This window comes from Bombus vosnesenskii, unplaced genomic scaffold (genome assembly GCF_011952255.1).
Source record: "Bombus vosnesenskii isolate JDL3184/JDL3185 unplaced genomic scaffold, Bvos_JDL3184-5_v1.1 scf7180000013527, whole genome shotgun sequence".
NCBI lineage: Eukaryota > Metazoa > Arthropoda > Insecta > Hymenoptera > Apidae > Bombus > Bombus vosnesenskii.
In genome coordinates, this window is record NW_022883098.1 from 222,622 (window position 1) to 246,865 (window position 24,244).

The window sequence follows — 24,244 nt, forward strand, 5'->3', positions numbered from 1 at the left end:
TTCATCAAATGCATTTGAATATTTACATATACGTCTATACATACAAGCTGGACATGTGTTACCGCGTAAATGAGTGCGATATGGGAATAGAAACAGAACCTTGAATTTATCTCCCTTCTCTCTTTGTCTAATTAAGCAAGCTCACTGACGCTGCTTGTTGATCGGTGTTACACTTGCATACATAGTTACATACTGTACGAATGTGCTTGCATTATTATAAGCAAGAATACAGGAGGCTTTTTGCAGCGATCTTTTTCTATTCCTATATTTTTCGCCTTTTCAACTCGTTTACGCACTCCTCTACAATATACAATAACATATTTCTATATCCATGGCAAACTTCCGCTAATGACATTTGAAAAGGGTTTGGTTAGTCTCAGAGATACATGAATTGAAATTGACGCCTAGATTAAAGATTAAAACAGAAAGGAAATTTCCTCTCTGATTAAGAAAAGATCCAATTTATTTTATTTTTTAATTTCATTTCTTTCTCGTATATAAAGCTATAAAATAAAAGTGGTAAAATAGAATTTAAGCGGCATAATTAAAAATTCGAAATGAAGTCTGTGTTTAATTTAAAAAATTAAATTTTTGTGTAATTATATATTTCATATAATAATAACAAAAATTATTTATTATTGTAAAGAACCTTTAATATATATGCAGAATGAATATTAAAACTCCTACGCTTTTAGATGATATTTTACTAAATTTAACGTAACACGTGTGAATAATATTGAATTTAAATGTCGTCTACTCTTAACAGCTGTTAATCTAGCCTATAATTAAAAAGTAGAGACAAAATCGATATAAATTAAAAAATAAAATTAGAAATTCGTATGTTGCGAATAAATAATTGATATACATTACTTCAAAGGAGCATTGAATTGCATTAATTATCACATTAATTATATGAAAGCCAATATATATTTGTGTATATTAAATAATATACGAGACAATAAGCACAATAGTAATTACACTGAAAAAAAAATGTTAGTAAATTAAGATGTGTGTGATCAAATTAAGCGATGGTTTGGTTGAAAATATTTTGTTACATTAATTGATATAAAACATTGTAAAAAAGCACGTGGCAAATCAATTCGTTAAATTTTATGTGTTTTAAAAACCAAAAAATGAATTTTTATTTTCTCATGTAAGATTTGTATCTCTTTCTTGTGAGAATATTATATTTTAGTTTAAAATCTTTTCTAGCAAATGTTATGTGTATGTCTAACAATTTTGTATTCTTTCAGGATGCGTATGGTATTCTCATTAAATATGTTGCTTGTAATAGTCATATGTAAAATATTATGTATATTTATTATCTTACCTATTTTATTAATAACATGGAGAAAGCAATATTCCAAAAGTCGAATGGAAAGATCACACAAGGAAACAATTGTAGCTTTCTTTCATCCGTATTGTAATTCAGGTGGAGGAGGTGAAAGAGTACTTTGGGCTGCTGTGAGTGCTATACAAACCAGGTATAACTATTTTAAATAAATTAATAAATTAAATAATAATTATGTTATTTACGATAACTTTAATTAATTATCATATGTTTAAATTATTATTTTTATCAGATATCCTAATGTATGCATAGTTATTTATACTGGGGATCTTGATGCACATCCAGAACAAATTTTAAATAAAGCAGAAAAAGTATTTAATTATAAAATTGAGCATAAAATTGAATTTGTATACTTACATAGGCGCAAATGGGTGGAACCTTCAATGTATCCATATTTTACACTTTTAGGACAGAGTTTGGGATCAATTTGGTTAGGTATTGAAGCTTTAAATAGTTTTGTACCAGGTAAAATTTTATTTCATATCTGTTTTAATAATTGTTTTATAAATACCATATATTATGTTAAATGACATATAAAATATTGTTTTAGACATTTACATCGATACCATGGGTTATGCATTTACATATCCATTATTTAAATATATTGGTGGGTGTAGAGTAGCAACATATACTCACTACCCCACAATTTCAACTGATATGTTGAGACATGTTTATAGAAGAGTTATCTCTCATACTAATAAAAGAGTTATAGCTAGAAATCCATTTTTATCGGCAGCTAAACTTGTTTATTATAAATTATTTGGACTTGTATGTATATAAAGATTATTAATTAATTATGCTTTGATGATATAATTTACAACAATTACTTCAGATATATGGTTGGGTTGGCAGTAGGGCAGAAATTGTAATGGTTAATTCCTCATGGACCGAAGAACATATTAATACAATTTGGAAATGTCCATTGAAAACTCATAAAATTTATCCACCTTGCAATGTAAAGCACTTAACATCACTGCCACTTCTCAATGATGATGAAAAATGTAATAATATTCGTATAATATCAGTCGCACAATTTAGACCAGAAAAGAATCATCCATTAATGTTGAGAGCCATGTATGAACTTAGATCAATCGTTAAAGAAGAGATTTGGGAAAAAGTAAGTTTAATATAATATAATGATATAAATAATAAAAGGTTTCATATTAGCAGCTTTTATTGCAATGTTACATGATCTTGCCAGATTCGTTTAATTCTTATTGGTTCTTGTCGAAATTTTGAAGATGAAGTACGCATGAAAGATATGAAGGATTTATCAAAACATTTTGCATTAGATGAAAATGTAGAATTTAAACTAAACATACCATACTCGGAACTTCTATCGGAACTTCAACGAGCAATGATAGGTTTACATACAATGTGGAATGAACATTTTGGTATAAGCATTGTTGAATGTATGGCAGCTGGATTAATTGTAGTAGCTCATGGTTCTGGTGGACCAAGGTAAAGTGTAATCAAAAATATAGTAATGTAATAGTCAAAGGATCCTCAGCTTTTTCAGAAATATATACCAGCAAAATTAAAGTTAAAGAAGAATTGAAGAAAAATATTACTTGGCTGAGAACCATTGATATAGTCAATAAAATTTATTGCTAAAAATATTCTTTTATAAAAATAAAAATACACAAATTAATACATAATTGTAATATATGAATAATTATAGGGCTGATATAATAGAAACACAACCAGGGTCTCAAAATGGATTTTTAGCTACAGAAGCTGAAGAATATGCAAAGATTATGGCACATATTATCAACATGCATCCAGAAGATAGAAATGCCATTAGGACAGTTGCTAGGTATTATTACTTTTTGCGTTATTATTTTTTAATAATAAATCATATTGATTAATATGAAAGATAAATTTACAAATGATCAGAAATAAATTATTTTTTTAGAGCATCTGTGGATCGGTTTTCGGACGAAATGTTTGAAAGAGAATTCTTACGAACTATAGAACCATTTTTTAGACAAAAACAGGAATGATAATTCTTATTAAAATATTTATTATGATTAGATGTATACTTTTTTAACATATTTTTGCTTCTTCTATAAAACAGAAAACATCATAAAGTTATTCATCTACTGATTGAATAAAAAATTATGTACATAAATATTGCAAAAAAGAAATAGATATAATCAAATAAGAAAAGGAACAGATGTTATCTGAAGTTCTTTGTTTTATGTGTTATAATTATTCTTGATAAAATAAATAAGGTAACAATGAGAGAAAGCAACTAATACATGTACTATGCATTTTGCATTATACTTATTCTGAATATACAACTGTTACTTATTTTATATCTTTATTTTCGTACCCACAACCTTCACATTCTAAGGTATAGGAATTATTACTTCCATCATTTCTATTTTCGCATAACTTAAATTGAAGATTAAACTGTTGTAAGACCAATTCTGCCACTTTTATAGCTGTTTCAGTATGACAAGTAAGTTTTTTACTTCCGAGATTAATTTTAGAAGTACCTTTAGCTAAAGCCATCAAAATGATTAACTAAAATATACAAGTAATTATAATTTATGATAAAAATAAATTAGTTTTAATTATTTTATAAAAATATACATACTTGATCTTGTGCGTGTTCGTCAACGCAGGATTTTGCTAAAATTGTGTCCAATATTTCATTAGCTGCCTGTATACCTGGTGCTACTAGCTCTTGACGTCCAGAACCCAATCCTGATCCACCAAAAACACATCCACTAGTCGTAGCGCACATTACACTGATGATATCGTTCATATTTAATTAAAAACATAATGTATAAAATTCATAATTTTTGGCTGTATCTAAATCTTACTTGATGCCAGACCCATTACTAATAGTTACAGATCTATCCTCTTTATAAACTTCGATATTTATAGGTGGCAATGGAATATTAGATTTATTTAAACCTTTTGTTAAAACTGATTTTACATCATTTGCCATTCTATGTGCTTCCTTTAAAACAAACAAGATATGTATCAAAGAAATATAATATTACAATTATACAACTATATGATACATACCCTAAAGTGAACAACACCTGCAACATATGCCCATCCTACTATTTCATGTGGAATTCCTGGATCAGTTAAAGTAATAGCTTTCAAAGTATGTACAGGTTTAATGTACAAATGTACCTCTCCACCTCCCTTTGGATAATAACCCCTACATAAATTGTTAAAAAATTAATATTCTATAAATATCTATAGTTTACAGCAAAATATTAAGAACAAAATGGCTAAATTCGTATCATCACATCAACGTATACCTTGTTATAACTTTAAAATCAAAATCAGCTCCAAATTTATTAAGTAATGGTCTGAATATTTCTGTAAAATATTCTATATGTGGTCCCATAGGAACGTTTGTGCCACCTTTAAGAATCAATGTAACTGTATCCTTTTTTGGAAGAAAAAGGGCACAAGGTAAAGCTACTTGAGCTAACAAACAAATACAGCCAGCAGTTCCTGTATCCACAAAGAATGTGTGTTTTTTATCCGTGTTTAACTGACCAGGTTTAAACTCTAAAGTTGTTGATCCTATATGAGCTCCATAAACTTCTGCATTACACATATCTTTTAACAGTTCTACTCCTGTAATAATGTTCAATTAAAAAAAAAACAAGATTAACAAAAATCAAAAGTTATATTTTAACAAGAACATACCTTTTAAATGTTGTGCAGCAAGGCCAGGCTTAGGACGACCTGCTCGTATATTATTAATTTTAATTGGAATTTTATATAATGCACTCAGGCAAAGTGCAATTCTTAATACCTGACCACCCTAAACATAAGCATAACTTTTTAAATTTTAGTTAGGAATATTAAAAATAACATATTTCATTTGTGCATTCAATAATTTTTACATACATATACTTCTATAAATCTTAATTAAAGCACTTGAATTATCTAATCTTATATGATTTATAAAATAAACAATTTTTAAATACATACACCTTCGCCTAGGCTTCCATCAATTTGTATCGAAGACATAGTACGGATAATACAATCAAGTGTACGAAATGTACGCAACACTGAGGAAAATATATTTTTTACTAAAATGTTGCTTTTTTCGGAATCTTTATAAACGAAACTGAAGTTGTTTACCTAAATATTAAAAAATCTAATATGTATAAACTGTACAAAAAATTCATTTCATATGTATTTGCAAAGAGCATATAACTATATAATAAACATACTACTCTCTAGTACTACTAGAGAGGAAATCTCTGATATTATATAGGGATCATTGAATCATATAATTCAAATATGTAAGTACGTACATACTTAGTATTATATTGTTTATAAAAATTAATGTACGTTAACTTTGCAATCTTTAATGTTCTTTTAAGTAGTGCGTTATGAATGAATTCTACAGGGTAATCCCAGAAATGAAAGTGCTCACTCTTATCGTTCCGGTTATTCTCAGATTAGTGCTGCCCTCAGCGGTCAAGTGCTGAAGATGTTCCACGCTATCGTATAAAAGAATCTATTTAGTTCCACTATAAATGAAATATATTCACTTTGGTTCCACCCTACAACAGTCCATTTCATTATGTGGTCCTACGAAAATGTTCATACTTTTCTGTACTAATTAAATTTAGTTGCCTTAGAAAGAGAAACTAACTGTCTATTATATTCTTTTTAGAGATGAAAAGAAAATCTTCCCTTTTAAACGATAATGGATCAGTGGAGTGATACAATAATTTTAATATATTTTCCATGCGCAATAGCGTTGTAGACATAAAATTAAATTTACTTTCCTTGCGATAATGTTTTTATCATAATAAAACCTAAATTTTATTTTAATAATAATTCCAGCAGTTTATTCAGAAGCACGAGGCTTTGAACACTTGTAGTCTTGATTTTCGCCATCCCCGGTTCCAGGAAGAGGTAGCTGAGACATTTGAGGCTGCCGTAAATTATGCGCCTTGCTGTTTCAGGGGTTCGCAGGCTTCAAGGGTTTTGCGACTACGACGCCGAAGATATTCGAGTATTCTTCATAGAATCGTCAACAAGGGCGGACGGAATCGACTATTCTGTGCGTTTTCTACCATTCTGAGTACATGCGGCGTCTCGGATAAATCGGGATATGTTTATACAAATAATAAATTATATTTCTACACATAATATTCCACATATCAGATGTGGAATTAGAACAACGTGTTTTTCTGGTTGAAAAAAATATCAATTATCGAGAAAGGTATTTCTTTTCGTTTCGTGTGTGTTTGTATGCGTAAGACGGATGGAATTGTTTCGTTAAATACTAATTGCGAACGGGGAGCTGATTTCCGATTCCGGGAGAATTCATTACAATGTGCTTAATTCAGTGAAGTGGGGTAATTTTATTATATATGACATTGTGATATTTACACGCACGAAGCATATATACAAATGAACGATGATCTAGTGTGACACAAATATAGTTCATACAATGGGTGCGGGAAAAAGGCTCGCTCATGTGAATCTCTAATCAAAACGCGAAGAAACTTGAAAATCGCTGCCGGACGTCCGCCAAAACGGAGACCTATTGGAGGGGATGAATATTCTCGTGTAACGGAAAGTTTGACGAGGAGTAACCACGTAGTACGATTATTTGTATTTACAAAAATTTGACGCATCAACGGACTCGTATGCTAACCTCGAAGTTCTAGTAGTGTGAGTATTTATTTAATGTGCGAAATATCAATTCTCAATGCATCGTGAAAATTCTAAAAGGACACAGTGATCAGAGCGGTTATCACGGTGACTCGGAGTAGAAATCTTCCTTACAGGAATTAATAGCGGAAGATAATTTTTTTTTTTTAATTTGTGCTTCACAATTTGTCCAGCTGAGCATTCGGTAAATTTTTCTAGCTTAATTGCTAAATAACATGTGGATGGCTACCCCCAGCGGGATACCATTTTCGAGTCTGACTTTCTTATTTTTTTAGTCAGGTCAGTGGGGTATTCTCTTTTTTGTTCTCTTTCTATAGAGTTTTGCTCGCTTCAGCAGCCAGCTGGTTTGGATGTGTTGCCTTTCTTTCCTTGTATTTTTCTGCATACCTGCCGATTTCTTCTTTGACCGCTGATATCTTTAAATCTTTACGTCTACCCTCGTTCCTGATATACCATGGGGCGTTGATTATTGTTCTGAGTATTTTCACTTGTAGCCACTGCAGTTTATTTATGTGGCTCATTGCTGCTGTCCCTTACAGTGCTATTCCGTACGTCTAAATTGATTTTATTATCGTTCTGTATATTTTTCATTTATTTTCAATATTGAAAAATGTTGGCCTCTTCGTATGCTTTTCCTGAGGGGTGTTTCGTATCATAGATAGTGTTTTTTTTTATTTAAAATTTCACATTCACAATTTGTCCAATTTGAATATTTGGTAGAATTTTTTATCTGTTTGATTATCATGGGTGGCTACCCCCAATGGGATACCATCTTCGTGTTTGTTAAGATATATCTTTTGTGAGATCTGCTGGGTGTTTCCTTTTTAGTCTTCTTTCTATGGTTTCTAACGTACTGTGGCGGATTGGTATCAACAGGACGCCGACAGGTCGAGGCATCAACGCGGCGCAACACCTCCCGGGCGATCCGCTGGTACCAACCGCCAACACTAGAGGGCTACGACGACAACGAGTCTGTCTAACTCGCTAGCGGTCGAATATACGAGCGATTGATACAAATACCGCACCCAGCGAGGCTCCCTCTACGTCTAAGGCAGGGACTACCGGGCATAGCAGTCGACTGTTGACCACCGAGCGGGACGGACCCCTCGGAGCGCGCGTCGGAGTAGACTAACATCCACTAAAGTAGAAGGACCAAGTGACAAAATAGTGACAAAAAAGTGAAAAATACGGCATCGACATCATCTCCATAAATACAAATAAGAACAAAAAGAAAATAAAATAAGATAAGACAAAATAAAACTGTACAAAAAAATAAAAGCCACCGACTATGAAGCCAAGAGCAACGAAACGAAACCCACCGTAGACCCAATGAAAAAAGCCTCCAAGAGAAAAATAATTATACATAAAACAGCCAGGGAAATCAACAGTATCCTAAGACTCCCCGCGCAAAAAACGCGGAAACTCAACCCACAACCTAACCTGGTTGCCAGGGCAAAAAGTCTAGCAACCGTCCCAGGAAACACAGTTGTAGATCATCACCCCAAGCTAAAGGAAGAAAAGGCTAACGAAACCAAAAACATGAAGCCCACAAGAGCTACTTCGCCTCCAGCGATAGTAACAAAAAATAGATTCAGCATATTACAAGCTGAACCAGAGCCCCATCCACAACCGGGACCATCAAGCTACCCCACTTGGGAATCAACGCTAGAACAAATAAGAAAGAAAAACGAAACATTACGAGGCAAAACGGGAAGACACGGTCTCACCACGTCACCGGAACAATCGGCGCAGCAAGGGCGACGCACCCCACCGTACAACCTAGGAGGCCCGGCGCCTCCAACACCGCCAAGGGGGGACCGAGCACCGGACGGACGCCCCACCGGACGCTCCGCGGAGGAACGCACGAGCACCCCACCCACCACAAGAGACAACAGGCCGCCACCCATCAACATAATCCTACAAGACCCCAAGGACACCGTAACGCTCATAGAGAAAGTAGCGGACATTAAACAATTTCACATCAAAAGAATACACGCAGGTAAACACGCACTCTACCTCCAAAACCTACCCGACTTCCATAAAGCGAAGCAAACACTCCTCTCAGCGAACACAACCTTTTACACATACACACCCAAAATAGAGAAACACCATACATACTTGCTAAAAGGCTTAGACAATAGCTACACGGAAACAGAAATACTCACAGACCTACAAGCTCTACAAATAGACGACGTCCAGTTTACAAAAGTCTCACGATTTACGACAAAAAAATCAAGGGAGAACAATATATTGCTCCCAATCTACATAATACAGCTATCCCCCGACAGCAATATAAGCAAGCTACTAAAAATAAACCATTTTAACTACTACAAGATAAAATGGGAAAAAATAATAAAAAAACAGGATGACATAACTCAATGCCACAAATGCCAGCGACTAGGCCACACAGCGCAAAACTGCAACCTAAACTACCGCTGTGTTAAATGCAGTGAGCCCCATGGCCCAGGCGACCGTAAAATAAAAAGGGAAAACGCAGTAACCAAAGACAAAATATTCTGCGTCAACTGCAAAAACTACGGACACCCCGCGTCATACAAAGGTTGCCCCAAACTCGTAGAGCTCCGTAAAAAGCTAGCCGACAAAATCAAAAAAGACAAAGAAGCAAAGACACAACGGATTGCCCGAATAAGCCGCAAATACATCCCAGAACTAAAGTTCTCCGACGTAGCGAAGCAGCAAACAACACCAAATCAAATAACCAAAATCTTCCCACAATCAGCAAACTTAGATCCGCGTTCAAGCCAAAGCCCAATCACAACCGATATCTCCCCCCATCTAAACATCATAAACGTTATCGAAGACTTTAAAAAAGGTATCCTCCAAGCGTTAAAAGAACAACAAATGCAATTAAACGAAATAAAAAACACCCTATCAACGCACGAAGAAAGGTTCGACGCCATCTTCAGCACCTTCAATAGCACAGACGACGAATAACCAAAACACGCCAAACCAACAATCACAGCAAAAAACACATAAATTTAACCTAAAACATCTGAAAATAATCGCAATAAATGCTAACTCTTTAATCTCAAACCAAAAAAGATACAGTATGCTAACCCTACTAAATAAAGAAGCCCCCGATATGGTACTCATCTCAGAAACAAAACTAAACAAAAGACACAAGGTACACTTCAAAAACTACACCATGATAAGACACGACAGACCGAACGCCAGCCAAGGAGGAGGAACAGCGATCCTCATAAAAAGCCCCATAAAACACAAAACGATCCTAATTGATAAAATAACAAGTTTCAGAACCTTAGAAACAACGATCATAAAAATAAAAATAAGCAATAAGGAAAATTTATTCATCACTGCAGCCTACGCAACCCACGGAAACCAGAAAGAATTTAACTGCGAATTCAACAACCTCTTCGAACTCTTGCAGCTCAATAAACCGGAAAACTACTATATAATAGCAGGAGACCTTAACGCGAAACATACAAGCTGGAAAAACGAAATAAACAACACGAGAGGCAACTTCATTAGAAACTGGCTAGACAATAAAAGCATCCACTACAAAACAAACCTATACAGCTCCGAGCTACCCTCTTACCCAAAAGGAGGCTCATACCTGGACATATGCTTAGCAGATGCGCGACTAAAATTCCAAAACCTACGTCCAAATAATACCGTAAAAACCTTAGCCTATGACAGTGACCATAACGCCCTAGTATTTCAAATTAACAAAAACACATCTGACTTCCTAACACTCGAAACCCAGACCGAGACACCCAGGTACAACTACAAAAAGACGGACTGGAAAAAGTTCCAAAACACACTCGAACAAAACTGCGACCTAAAGATCTACAACATCGTCAACCTAACAAACAGACAAATCGACTCATTCTTAGACGAAATAGAAAAACACACACAAATCGCTCTCCAAAAATCCGTGCCAATCATAAAACAAAAAAATTCATGCGAGCCCTATATAAACAATAAAATAAAAGATCTACAGCGAGATAGAAGCTACATACTGTCCAAAATAAACAATATAAAACTCAACTATTCCTACGACAAAAGAGAAGAATTAGAATTCCTAAAGTTCCTACTACACAGAATAAAAACGCAACTGAAACAAGAATTCGCAACTTCTATAAACCATTACTGGACAAACAAAATAAAAAACATCTCCAAGAACGACTCAGCCAACATGTTCCCACAAATAAATCAAATCTTTAGACCAAAGGAACGGGGCCCCACCCCACCTCTCAAATTGCCCCCAGAAAATGCCCCCCTCATCCAAGAAGCAGGTATAACGATACACAACACCATCAAAGACACCGAGGGCAACTTCATAATACCCAAAACAATAGAAAAACTAGACATCATCGGCACCCACTTTTCCAAAATACATACGCAAAACGAACACATGGGCCGAGAACAACTAAACAGAATTATCATCGCCGAAACAAACAAACTCAAAAATGAAATGGAACAAGACAAAATGCTAAACAAAACAGTCTGCATATTCTCGAACGAAAACACCGCAGACAATCCCAAACAACCAGATCCAGAAATAAACTACTTCACAAACTACAATCAACTAAACACAATCCTCTCCAAACTAAACAACAAAAAATCCTCCGGCTTCGACGGCATCCCAAACACCCTACTCAAGCGCCTACCGAACAAAATAAAATGGTACTACACGGTACTCTTCAACAATGCTCTAAACAACACATACTTCCCCAGAAAATGGAAAAAAGCCAAACTGATAGCCATAACAAAAAAAAACAAAGACGGCTCCTCGCCCGCAAACCTACGACCCATAAGTCTCCTCCCCAACATAAGCAAAGTATTTGAAATAACCATAAACAACCCCCTAACCTCCTTCTGCACAAAAAACAACATAATCCCAGAGAACCAATTCGGCTTCCGACACAAACACTCCACAATCCACGCAATAAACAAACTCACGTCGGACATCTGCTGGGCCCTAAACGCAAAACAACGAGTAGCCGCCTGTCTAATAGACCTCGAAAAAGCTTTCGACACAGTCTGGATCCCAGGTCTCATATACAAACTGAACAAAAAAAAGTTCCCTAAACACCTGACTAAAATGGTCTGGGACATGATCACAAACAGAACATTCGTAATGACTGAAAGTTCACACTCATCAAGCAAAGAATTCTCCATAAAAAACGGCCTACAACAAGGTACAGTAAATTCCCCGTTACTCTTCAGTATCTACAACAGTGACTTACTAAACCTCTTTGATCTCAATACATCCACCCATAAACGCTCCATAGCCTTCGCAGACGACCTAATCATATACGTAACAGGCCGCAAAACCAAAACTATAAAAACGGAACTTCAAGAACTTTTTGAGAAAATAAACGACTATTACCACGCATGGAAACTAAAGATCAACATAAGCAAATGCGAAACCATACTGTTTAGACCCAAGTCAAGTAAAATCGGCCCAACAGAAAGAGAACACTGCAAAAAATTTCAGATAAGAGAAAAAACAGACAAAGGGGCCCTCATACCACACAAAAACTGCGTAAAATACTTAGGGGTAAACATAGACTACAAATTAAATTACAAGCAGCACACCGAAATTCAACTTACCAAGGCCAATAAAGCATTTTGGAAAATGAAAAATCTATTCCACTCCAAACATCTCGACAGGAAAGTAAAAATTCTATGCTATCAAGCACTAATCAGACCGATCATAACCTACGGCTGTCCAATCTGGTACAACATATCAGCCTCCCAAATGGAAAAAATTCGCATATTCGAAAGAAAATGCATCAGAGCCTGCTTGAGTACCTACAGATCCGAACACAGCGGATTCAAAAAATATATAAAAAACAAAACAATATACGACCTAGCCCACGTCCACCGCATAGACTGCCACATCCTAAAGCTAATACGAAACCACTTCGCGCAAGCGGCAAAGATAAAAGAAAATAGTTTAATCTTCAGTTGCTTATTTCCAAATGATACATACTACAAAAGCACTCTGACAACAGGCTACATCCCGCCAGAAGCTTTCCCATACCTTGACGGAAAAAACTACCTACAAGACCAAAATAACATCCCGATAATCTACCATATAAAAAGGAAAATAGGGACCCAAACTATACTCTACGAAGAAAACCTAGATGGCCAGTCCGCAGACACCAGATGGAGATACAACATGGCCCTCCCTCTGAAAGACACCAAAGACAAACACAGAAAAAATTCAAAAAAATATTGGTGGATACCGAATCCATAATAAAATAAGAGAGAAAATCCTCTAAACCGATAAAACTCAATTCTGCCCCCGTACAACACAGGTGCAAACATCGTAATCACTGCAATTCGCCTTCTTTTAAAAGAAACTTATTTATTCAATATCCCCCTCCCCCTCCCCCTCCCCCTCCCCTTACCCCACCCCGCCCCCAAACACCACAGCACCCAAAAATATACTACCGAAGCGTCCTGTTTTGCGACCCAGTTTCCAGGACAAAAACAACAAGTAAGAACAAAATCACATAGAAGCTCCGCTCCTCCAGCGGCTTAAACCAAAAGATATATCCAACACGAAAAATGTAAAGCGTCAACAACATATTACAGCATGGCTACGTAGTACCGTTGCGTATCGGTACCTCTGCCTAAGATACCATTATATAAATTCACCGTTTATTGTGAACACTATAATGTATTCAAAATTGTATATTGGGTTTTAAATAAACAGCTTAAAAAAAAAAAAAGGACTACCGGGCATAGCCTTACTGACGAGTCCACCGGTAGTCCCGGGACGAAACGCACAACTCTCTTTTCATCCGCGACATTCGACCACGAGCCGCGAGACGCGAAAGACGAAAAGAAACGTGTACGCTTTTATCGAGAAATCGACCGAACGACGCTATTGTTTATCGACGTTAAGAATCAGCCGATGTTAATTGCAAATTGTCAGTTGTTGTTATCTGTTTAATAAACATTATTGGTTAAATATCACCTAGTGTACTTCAGTACCTATTACACCATTCCACCTCAGTACCATGGGGCGTTTACAATTTTTTTTTTGTTTTTTATTTATTTATTTATTTAAATTTTGCAATTTGTCTAGTAGGACATTTGGTAAAGTATTATAGCACTATACTAATATATCACGTGGGTGGCTACCCCCAGCGGGGTACCATCATCGTGTTTGTTAGGTTATGTCCTTTGTGATATCTGTTGGGTGTTTCCTTTTTAATCTTCTTTTTATGCTTGATGTGTTGACCGTTTCCGCTGCCAGCCAGTTCGGGTGTGTTGCTATTCTTTCTCTGTAGCTTCTTGCGAATCTGCTAATCTCTTCCTTGACCGTTGGTATTCCAAGGTCTTCCTTATGTCCTCGTTTCTAACGTACCATGGGGCGTTTACAATTGATCTAAGAATTTTAGCTTGGATTGTCTCTATTTTGCTTACATGGCTCATTGCTGCTGTTCCCCCAAGTGGTATTCCGTACGTCCAAATTGGTTTTATGATCGTTTTGTATATTTTTAGTTTGTTTTCTATGCTTAGTTTGGATTTTCGACTTGTTAACTAATACATTTGTCTCCCTGCTAATTTTGTATGTATTTTGTCTATTATAGATTTAATATGCTGTTTCCATGTGAATCGTGTATCTAAGTGGAGTCCTAGGTATTTGGCTTGCCTTGTTTGTATTATGTGCGTGCCGTTCTGTGTAATGTTTGGAGGTATCTGTGTTCGCAGTGTGAATGTAATGTGGTTGCATTTATCGGGGTTTGCTTTAATTTGTTTAACTTGAAGCCACTTTTCTATTTTTGTGATATGTTCTTGTAGTGATGTGACTGCTGTTGCAGGGTCACTGTGCCTGACTAGTACCGCTGTGTCGTCCGCGAATGTCAGTATCTTGCTATTAGTAGTTGTTGGTATGTTGGCCGTGTATAGTGTGTATAGAATTGGTCCTAAGACGCTTCCTTGCAGAACCCCTGCCTTGATGTCTTTAACTTCAGAGTATGTGTCTTTAATTTTGACTACGAAGGTTCTGCTGCTTAAGTAAGATTTAATTAAATGGTATATCTGATCCGGGAATTGTTTTCTCATTGATTGAAGTAGACTTTCGTGGTTTATTTTGTCAAATGCTTTCTCGATGTCCATAAAGAGGGCTCTGCAGTATTGTTTGTTTTCTAATGCTAGAATTATTTCATTTGTAAGTCTGTGCATTTGCTCTATCGTGGAGTGTTTGTTTCTGAAACCAAATTGCTGATCTGGTATTAATTTTTCCTTCTCTATTATTGGTTTTAAGCCATAGATAGTGTACTATGGTATTTTCATGTAGCTTCTCGGTGTGAAATGTGTTTCTGAAACAAGTAATATGTCAATATTATTGTTATACAGAAATGTTTTAATAGGGCCCGTTGTTGTAGACGACCGGAGTTCCAAGCTGCTATTTTCAGCGTGTCCATTTCAATTTTTTACTTAACGTGTTTGTAAATCATTGTAGCATCATTGTAATTTGTTGCGTTTGTTATCTGAGTACTGCATTTTGCTCATTTATCACTTTTGTTAGCATTTCAGTGTTTTGGATGGATTGCTTGAGCAGTTCCTTGATTTCTGTGGCGTCGTTGGCGTTTCTATGGCTAGTGTTCGACCCGTATGGAAGATAGAGATGCCGAAGTCCAGGCGACCACTCCGAGCGTTCAAAGCTTTACGTTTTCTTGTAAATACATAGATAATTTCAGTCGGAAAATATTTTTTTACTGCAGTTGGGACTCAGCTGTGGGAGTCCACAGTCGTATGAAAGTATGTACTATCAAGTGATACAAAATTTGATATACTTGGACTTAACTAATTAGCATGTAAATGCTATGGGCAAAAACATTTTGAATACCAACCAGCAAATAGTATTTTACCTATAACTATCTTCCAATATTGATCTGTTTATGCTTTATCTGTTCATGGATGCTGCTGGATCTCTTCAATGACTGTTCATGCTTTATCCCCTTAACTACTTGGATGATACCCCCTAAACCAATGTGGTAATGTGACACGGCAGCGACTTTTCTTTCAAGATCTGTATCGCCTTTGTATCGTCGAGACAATGTTGTTGAATTCCGGATGGTGGAAATTTGGCAATAGGCGCTGAAAAGTTAGAGGTTTTATTCGTAACGGGTAACTGTACGCTAGTGGCGACTGCAAAATTCTCCTTGTCTATTATGGAGAAGTGGTTATACGCTAGTGGCGAGGATGAGTAATATGGCCACAACAACGGTCAAGGAGGAATGATGAGAAAAAAGAGTCGAAGTTTGGGATGATTCAGGAAGAGAAACAGAGATTAGGGTGTTTGTTGTAGGACGAGTCTATGATGTTTGTTGCAGTATAAATTAGGAATTGGTCATCCAACTTCCCCCATTTTTTGGTGATCATGGTTTCTGAATCTGCATACATTCTAAAATTTATCTTATCATTAATCTAACAGTTATTGTTATCAATGTAGGTTTGTCTTATACAGAACCTATGGTAGAAGATTTGACGCTGTTGTCTTATAGGCTTACATATAATTCGCAGTTATATATGTCGGATCGTCACTGGGAATGGGGTTGTGGGCGTCAAATGAATCTTCTCGAGGATTAGCCATTGATACGGTACACACAGGCGTAGTTTATTGCAATGATAGAATTATTACAGTCTTGACAATTGATCACGGCGGTTCGGCACTCGCGACACTAGTGACGATGCTCTCGGGCTCGATAACGAATCCGCGGCCAACGGGATGACAACAGAACGTACTCACAAAGTCTAAGTCTGAAAATAATCACTGATCGCGAAGGCGTTACTCCTTAATCGATGAGATCGCGAGCGAGAATGCCTTTCCCGTCCCGATGATGCCACAGAGGAAAACTATAATGGGGTGTGTCTAAGGATACGAGATCATCGGATTCGTCGAGAAAAGCCTTCGTTCAGAAAGTAAGGGAAATTGACGTTGCTGCTAATTGGTAATCTCCATATCGGTGGTTAGAAAAGGATGTTAGTCGCCCTCGAGGGAAAGTTGCTAGTGGGAGACGCCGCTCGTTGAAAAATATGTCTCCCCTATCTTCCCGTAGTTGGGACAAAGACTGTTTGTCTGTTTGAAGGACTTTAGTTAACTAAACCTTAAGATTTATAACGGGCCCTCGGGCTAGCCGAACATGTACTGCGGAGACGCATCGACATCTGGCAATCATCTTACTCGAAGAATAGGGTCTGCGTGTGGCGAGCCACGGGACAGAAACCGTTGGAATGTTTACTGTCGCGTGTCGCCACGAATATTTCTTTTAAGGAGAGCTATAGAATTACTCCATACCTTTGTTAGGCAAAGCGTTCATCCCGTGACCGCGGCTACGTTCGGCGACTGACTGTCGCCTCGAGCCCAAGCTCATTATCACAATTCTCGAATAATTACAATCGGGTTGAATAACTACAATTGTTCAATTACAGCTATAGTAGACTCTAGGTTACAATGTTGCGGGATTATCCAAAATTCCAAAGGCTCCGGTGTTCTTTCATCTCCGACATATATATATATGATTGAAATTAAAGTAATCTATGAGTATTGTTATTCGTTGGACAGTTATTAATAATTAAAATACATAGTTAAGAGAGCCTTGTACGTTTTCGAGATCTCCTTCATGTGGTCCTTGTCTTCTCACAGATGATCGTCAGGGTTGTTGGATATTGCAGAACGTATAGCCATTGATTGTTTCCGACATATTTTCATGTTTCAATGTTGGCGTTTATCGTTTTCGCTGAGCAGTCCTGCGGTAGGTGGTTCTTTATCGTGTAGTACAGTAGTACTGCACTTTTTCACATAAATCTGCGTTACGACCAAAGAGTAATTCGTAAGGAGTACGATTAGTGAACTGTAGTAGAATCTAGTCATCCCAGTCTGTTTGATTTGGTTTAATATAAATGCTTTAGGTAGTCTTTGAGTGTTAAATGATAGCGTTCAAGAGATCCATTGGTTTGTGGGTGGTATGGAGTTGTGGTGATATGTTTAGTTTTAAACAAATTACAGAAAATTTGTATTAAGTCCGACATAAACTCAGGTCCTTGATCAGAAAGGATTGATTTGGGAATTCCAAAGCGCATAAATAGTTCGACTAGGGTTTTACTTACAATTACTGTTCGTGGTCTGGTAACAGTAGATCGTACTGTGCGGTTAAAGACAATGGACCTACTATGTCCATGGCTAGTCTATCAAATGGAAGATCAAATGTTGAGCTAGTTTCCATAGGTTGCTTAGTCGGTTTGAAGTTCGTTTTTTAATGTGGCAGGAATGTCACGACTTTATATAATCCAGAATATCCATCTTAATTGTTGGCCAATAATAATGTTCCTTAATTTTATTATATGTTTTATTAAATCTATAATAACCCGCTAGTTTATTGTTGTGATTTTCTTGTAAAATTTTATTTATTTCGCCTTGTGTTTTTGGCGTTATTTTATTGTTATGAGATATCTTTAAATCATTTGCGTTAGCATTTCGTATAATAAGTTACGTTTTACATTATTATTTTTATGAGGATAAATAAAGACAAAATTATCACTGTGTATTTTAGGATTGGAAGCACTTGAACAAATGTTTATACTTTATCTTATCGAAGTGTAGATTCTATGGGAATAGCAGATAAACTATTTGCTTGTTGTTCTTCAAACTGTTGACACCGTGTAATATAATGTCCAAATCGGACAAATTGTGAATGTAAACAACTAAATAAAAAAAAAAAACCATGTAATATTGCCTGTAAGTCAGTTATGCCAAGATTTGATTATATATATTCAGAATATCGGTTTCTTTCCTCTAAATCTAAGGACCAGATAAGAATAATTGGTGCGTTAATTTTTGCAACACACCGAGCTTTTTTCGAAAATTCTATCGGTTCTAATTATGTGTAATGGAATTTTATAAAATCTTGATACGTTTGAGGTTATGCGTCAGCGAACTGGCTTTGATTTATCGTAAAAAGTCGTGAAAGTCCATCTGCGTTTGAATTTATACATCCAGCTTTATATTTAATTTCATAACTGTATTCTTCTAATCTCAATCGCCATCTCACTAGTTTCGAAGAGAGTTTTTTGCAATTAAATAACCACTGCAGTGCTCGATGATTTGTATACCTAGATTGGGGTTAGGTTGAGGTTAGATTAGGTTAAGGTTATGCTCTGCCGAGTTGACGATTGCTAGAAGCTCTTTCTTTGTTGTAGAATAATTACGTTTCGAGTCGTTCAAAGTGCGAGAATAATATGCGACAGCTTAATACTTGTAGCTTTTCTTCTGGGAGAGGAAACATTCATAATACTTGACTCAATTTCAAAAAATTCCTATTCCGAAATGTCAGAAAACGACGATACTATCGCAAATTTATCGATTAATTATCGACGATACTACTTATAATTTTATTTATTTATTTACGGACGCAGCTCCGTAGAGGTATCTTTAGATCATTTAATTAAACTTTTGCTTTTGAGATAGGACGAAGTTACTATCGTTTATCAAACAAGTAGATTCTGTATTCGAATTGGCAAAAGCCAGTATTGTTACCATTTGTGAAAAATAAAATGGTAGGAAAAGCTAGAGGCCAAATTGATATTCATTGTAACCTTACAACGTGGGAGGAAATTTCCGACTTATTATTAAATTTGTATCAAGATAAGAAATCGTTAGATCAATTAATGGAGGAATTAAATTCTATCAGACAAATACGTAACGAAAGTATTTCATAATTTTATCAATAGTTGGAAGAACTTCAATCTAGAATCCTAGGTACAATTCATTCAGCAGATGGTGAAGATAATACGTTAACAGGGCGTGTAGCAATGTTTAATGAAATGACTTTAAATATTATAGATTCGTGTATCATTCATGTTGAGGTTAAGGTTGACTGATTGAAGAACGAGTGGATGAATTTCTAATAGAAAAGTATATTGAAATAATTAAAGGTATAAGTATAAATATAATGTATAAGTATACGTTTATGCTGATTCAGATCCTTACTCTCTTAGTGTTACTAGACAATGGAATGATAGGGAGCACGTTCATATATTTATAGCAAAAGAACATTACTAAAAAAGGTTGAGGTTATGGCTTTGGCTAGAGGCTACAGGGAACATAAATAGAAATCTATTTATAGCTCCTTTGTTTCTAGACCTTGTAACCTAAAACATAATTTATATTCAAGGGCACAATAATATGGATCTCTCCTTATTTAGAATAGTTTTTGTTTCACTAAATTCTATCCTCTGCGTAATTGAGGTCTCCAGGTCACGGATATACAAAAGTAAAGATGTAGAGTTTTTCTTGAAGTAATTACTTCAACATCTATTATGGAGAAGTGATTCTTATAGCCTAGTGGTGAGGATGAATAATATGGCCAGGACAACCATACAGGTGTTTGTTGCAGAATGAGTTTGTGATATTTGTTGCAGTACGAATAAGGAGTTGGTCATCCAACAATATTAATGCAACAATGAAGTTTTATTATTTTTGACTTTTTGTTCACGTTGAAATGGATCTCACTTCTAGGAACTCTACATCTTCTCTAGTGTTTAGTTTTTGACACAACGATTCTCTTTACAGCGATTTCTTTCGTCTCTATTATAGTACCGCGGAAATATCGCCGGCATACAAACAATGTCGACGATAAAGTGCAAATGGCCGACAAGCCGAAAGGGTCGGAAAACTTCAATAGGCCTAACGGTCATCAATATACTTCGGCACCACAGCCGTTGATGTTCAGTTAGCCGCCGGAGAGTCTAGAGTCAAGAGTCGTTAATCGAGAGTTGTCGTATCACATTACTGCATTAAGTTCACGCTAAATAATCATCGTTTTCTGTTTACTCCACTGTAATAAATCCATCTATCGATGCATTATCATATTTTCTTTTATTATTTAATTTGTACTTTACAATTTGTCCAGCTGGGCATTCGGCATTAATTGCTAACTAACATGTGGATGTGTTTGTTTCTGAATCCAAATTAGTAATCTGGTATTAATTTTTCTTTCTCTATTGTTGGTTTTAGGCAATCGTATATTATTTTCTCTAGTACTTTGGAAAACACAGGAAGTAGATATTGGTAGGTAAGATGCTGTTTGGTGTGGGTCTTTACCTGGCTTAGGTAACATTATGATCTGTGCTAGCTTCCATAGATTAGGAAAGTATTGGATTCTTAAAATTGCATTGAATATCATTGTGATTAAACGTAGTGCTTTTGGGGGAAAGTTTTTCAAGATTTTACCATTGATTAGCGTTTCTGGTGCTTTATTGTCTTTTGTTTTCTTGACTATGATTCTAATTTCTTGTGCTGTTGTATTAGGTATGGTGTAGTGCTTGTTAGTTAGGATACTAGCATATTGCGCATTTTCGTCGGACTGATATTTGGTTTTACTTTTGTTTTCTTTTCCAGCAGTGTTGTTCTTATAGAACAATTCGATTAGGGCATCTATTATTTGAGCATTTATGTAGATCGGTGGTGATTTAACGATATGAGTTATGACATTTCCTTTTGGGTCCATATCTATTTCTTCTATTAGTAGATCGAATGAATTTCGAAGTGGGATGTCTTGTAGCCATTGTTGCTTTTCTGCATCTGAAGTTTTGATGGCGCTTGTGCCTGGTATTATTTTGCGCTTTTTGTGCGCTGCTGCCATCTTCCAGTGTTCATCGTTCCCATTTCTTTTGTAGATGAGTTTTCCTGTTCTTTGTTTATTGGTTGTTTTCTACTTAATGTATTTGTAGCTTTATTTATGTAATATATTTCACCTTTGTTTGTTATTTTGATTGGTGGTATTTGCTGTTGCATTTTGGTGCTTTACCATTTGGCAATGTTTGTTGTCTTTTCGTTCACCTAAATTCGCTGCTTGTCGCACTTTCATCGAAGCACAGTTTCTCACGTCTGTCTAGCTCGGCTGGTCAGGCAGAACTGACATTATCATATAGAATAGAAACCATTGGAAATCCTAATTTCTAACATTTCTGAATAAAGAATTTCTATAATTTGCTCTCTCTATATCGAGTTATATACAGGGTGGTAAAAACTGGTGGTACAAGCGGAAAGGGAGTTATTCTATACGAAAAAAGAAATCGAAAATATAGAATAAAAATTTTTCGTTTGAGGCTTTATTTTCGAGAAAATCGACTTTGAATTTTCGCTCGGTACGCGTGCGGTACGTTATAACGGATCTTACTGTAGATCGTTGTCTCGATGTTTCCGCTTGTACCACCAGTTACCAACCACCCTGTATATTTTAATTAGATTGTTAATATTTTTACTCAGTAACAAAAGTAAAATGGATAGAAACGTGAAATCTTATTTGTAGTTAATTTCTACTTCTATTTTTAACGTTTTTGTAAAAACGAATACGCATGCAAAACAGATATATTACGCCAAAAATATTATTCGCAGCCTATCAACTACTGAAATTACTATAAAAGTGAAATTTAGGTTTTATTATAACAAAATATTATCGCGAAGAAAGTAAACAAGCAAAAAGTTATTGTATATAAAGAATATATTAATTAATTTTTCTTTTTTTCTAAAAAGAATAGAATAAACAATTAACTTTTCTTCCTAAGGCAACTAAGATTAATTATTGTGCTCGGACAGAAAAGTATGAACATTTTCGTAGAACCGTACAATGAAATAAGCTCTTGCAGCAGAGAATCATAGCGAGTATATTTCATTTGCGGTGGAACTAAATAGATTTTTGTATGATAGCGTGGAACGCCTTCAGTTCTTGGTCGCTGGGGCAGTACTAATCTGAGAATAACCTTATAAATGTAGCATTCGTTCCCTCTTTGGTAATACTATTCCCTAATTAATTCAAAGGTAGATGAGCCACTTACCGTTATTACTGCTGATTACTTGATCACACTCTCGTTTTCATTATAGATACATACAACATACACACACAAACTGCCTGCCCCTTAATATAAAAACGTGATATCGGTCTAATGGGTCTAATGAAACTAATGACTAGGAACTAATGACTAATGAAAATGATACAAAACAAATCACACATATCTACGACATTGTTATTATTGTTACCGTAATGTAATTGACAGCACTGCCTTTAAGTTAGTGAGAAAATCATCCTGTATGTTATCAATTATATTTTTATTTTCAAAATAGTATATCGCGTAAAAGGTGCTTTAGAAACAAAGTGTAAACATGCGCACTTTATATTTTATCTTCTTAATTATACTTTGAGGAAGATCTTTTAATCTTAGATATATTTGAATTTTATGTATATAATATATGACATTTTAGGTTTCTTTATAATGAACTTTTTAAAGTTAAAATAAAAATATTTGTCTTTTCTGGAATAATAACTTCTTAATATTTTGAAGCAACATAATTAATAAAAATATAATAAGTTGTGATCTATGGATCATGAAATTATTCAAATAAATTTATGACATTATTTATCTTGTATTATGTTTCTTATAATAATTATTATACAATAATTATATATAAAAAATAAGTAGTTCATAAAATATTTCATATTTCTCTTAAATGTTTATTAACCTCATATTTAAACATAATTCTTTCAATATGAAAGAAAAAAATTGTATTTTATAGAAGGTTATTTTATAAAAAACTTTTTATATTATACATTTATTTAGGTAACATAATATAGAAAGATATATTTACCAGAATTTTTATTTTTGACAAATTTTAGTATTAACGATATTGGCTGACAATTAATAATAAAATGCAAGACTCATATTTCAACTATTTAACATCTAATAATTTGTTGCCATGAAATACTTTAATAATGAAAGTTTTGAGAGCATATAAATATTACTTATGGCTAACATAAACTACTTGAAAATATAAATAATTAAAGTAAAAATTGATTCTTTTTGTCTCTAAATATGACATTAATTTGTAATATTAACATTTTGAGATATGTTATAAATAACATTTATATATATGCAATTAAGGAGTAAAACAGTTTATAAGCAATGAAAACATAATTGTTTTATTTTCCTGGAACTAATTTTTTGTTTTATTATCTAACAATTGAATGAAATATTACTAATATATAAGTCATTTATACTTCATTTGAAGTTTCGTTTATTTTACGTTTTCTGTATTCATTGTAATGCCATAAGAGTGATACAAAATGTAAAAGACAAGATAATGAATTATTATAGACGAAAAATTTAACTATTAAATGCTTAAGACTATTGTGGTTAGATTTCAGTAATTTGCCA

General features: G+C 34.8%; 2 protein-coding genes across 4 annotated transcripts; one reads left to right on the plus strand and one right to left on the minus strand.

Annotated features, from left to right (window-relative positions):
- The first annotated feature begins 696 nt into the window (after positions 1-696).
- Positions 697-3,649, plus strand: LOC117238504 (GDP-Man:Man(3)GlcNAc(2)-PP-Dol alpha-1,2-mannosyltransferase). Its single transcript, XM_033503459.1, has 8 exons — positions 697-1,153; positions 1,254-1,484; positions 1,584-1,816; positions 1,902-2,119; positions 2,184-2,468; positions 2,553-2,812; positions 3,033-3,167; positions 3,267-3,649. Exons 1-8 carry the CDS (start codon positions 1,113-1,115, stop codon positions 3,352-3,354), a joined length of 1,491 nt encoding a protein of 496 aa, XP_033359350.1. The 5' UTR covers positions 697-1,112; the 3' UTR covers positions 3,355-3,649.
- LOC117238505 (RNA 3'-terminal phosphate cyclase) lies at positions 3,607-22,977 on the minus strand. 3 transcript variants are annotated; one of them, XM_033503463.1, is made up of 8 exons: positions 22,871-22,977; positions 5,321-5,473; positions 5,033-5,150; positions 4,636-4,960; positions 4,391-4,532; positions 4,183-4,322; positions 3,954-4,107; positions 3,607-3,880 (listed from the first exon to the last, which is right to left on the minus strand). In XM_033503463.1, the coding sequence occupies exons 2-8, from the start codon at positions 5,357-5,359 to the stop codon at positions 3,662-3,664; spliced, it is 1,137 nt and encodes a 378-aa protein (XP_033359354.1). In that variant the 5' UTR covers positions 5,360-5,473; positions 22,871-22,977; the 3' UTR covers positions 3,607-3,661. The 3 variants fall into 3 exon arrangements, with proteins under 3 accessions (XP_033359354.1, XP_033359353.1, XP_033359351.1); XM_033503462.1 differs by lacking the exon at positions 22,871-22,977 and adding an exon at positions 5,654-5,791; XM_033503460.1 differs by lacking the exon at positions 22,871-22,977 and adding an exon at positions 5,650-5,784.
- Positions 22,978-24,244: the final 1,267 nt, after the last annotated feature.

Coding starts and splice junctions, on each gene's coding strand:
- LOC117238504 (XM_033503459.1), top strand. CDS start 1,113: ATGTGTTTTAAAAACCAAAAAATGAATTTTTATTTTCTCAT. Junction 1,154..1,253: donor ATGAATTTTTATTTTCTCAT/GTAAGATTTGTA, acceptor GTATTCTTTCAG/GATGCGTATGGTATTCTCAT. Junction 2,813..3,032: donor CATGGTTCTGGTGGACCAAG/GTAAAGTGTAAT, acceptor GAATAATTATAG/GGCTGATATAATAGAAACAC.
- LOC117238505 (XM_033503463.1), bottom strand. CDS start 5,359: ATGTCTTCGATACAAATTGATGGAAGCCTAGGCGAAGGT. Junction 4,533..4,635: donor GATTTTAAAGTTATAACAAG/GTATACGTTGAT, acceptor CAATTTATGTAG/GGGTTATTATCCAAAGGGAG. Junction 3,881..3,953: donor ACGAACACGCACAAGATCAA/GTATGTATATTT, acceptor TGTATATTTTAG/TTAATCATTTTGATGGCTTT.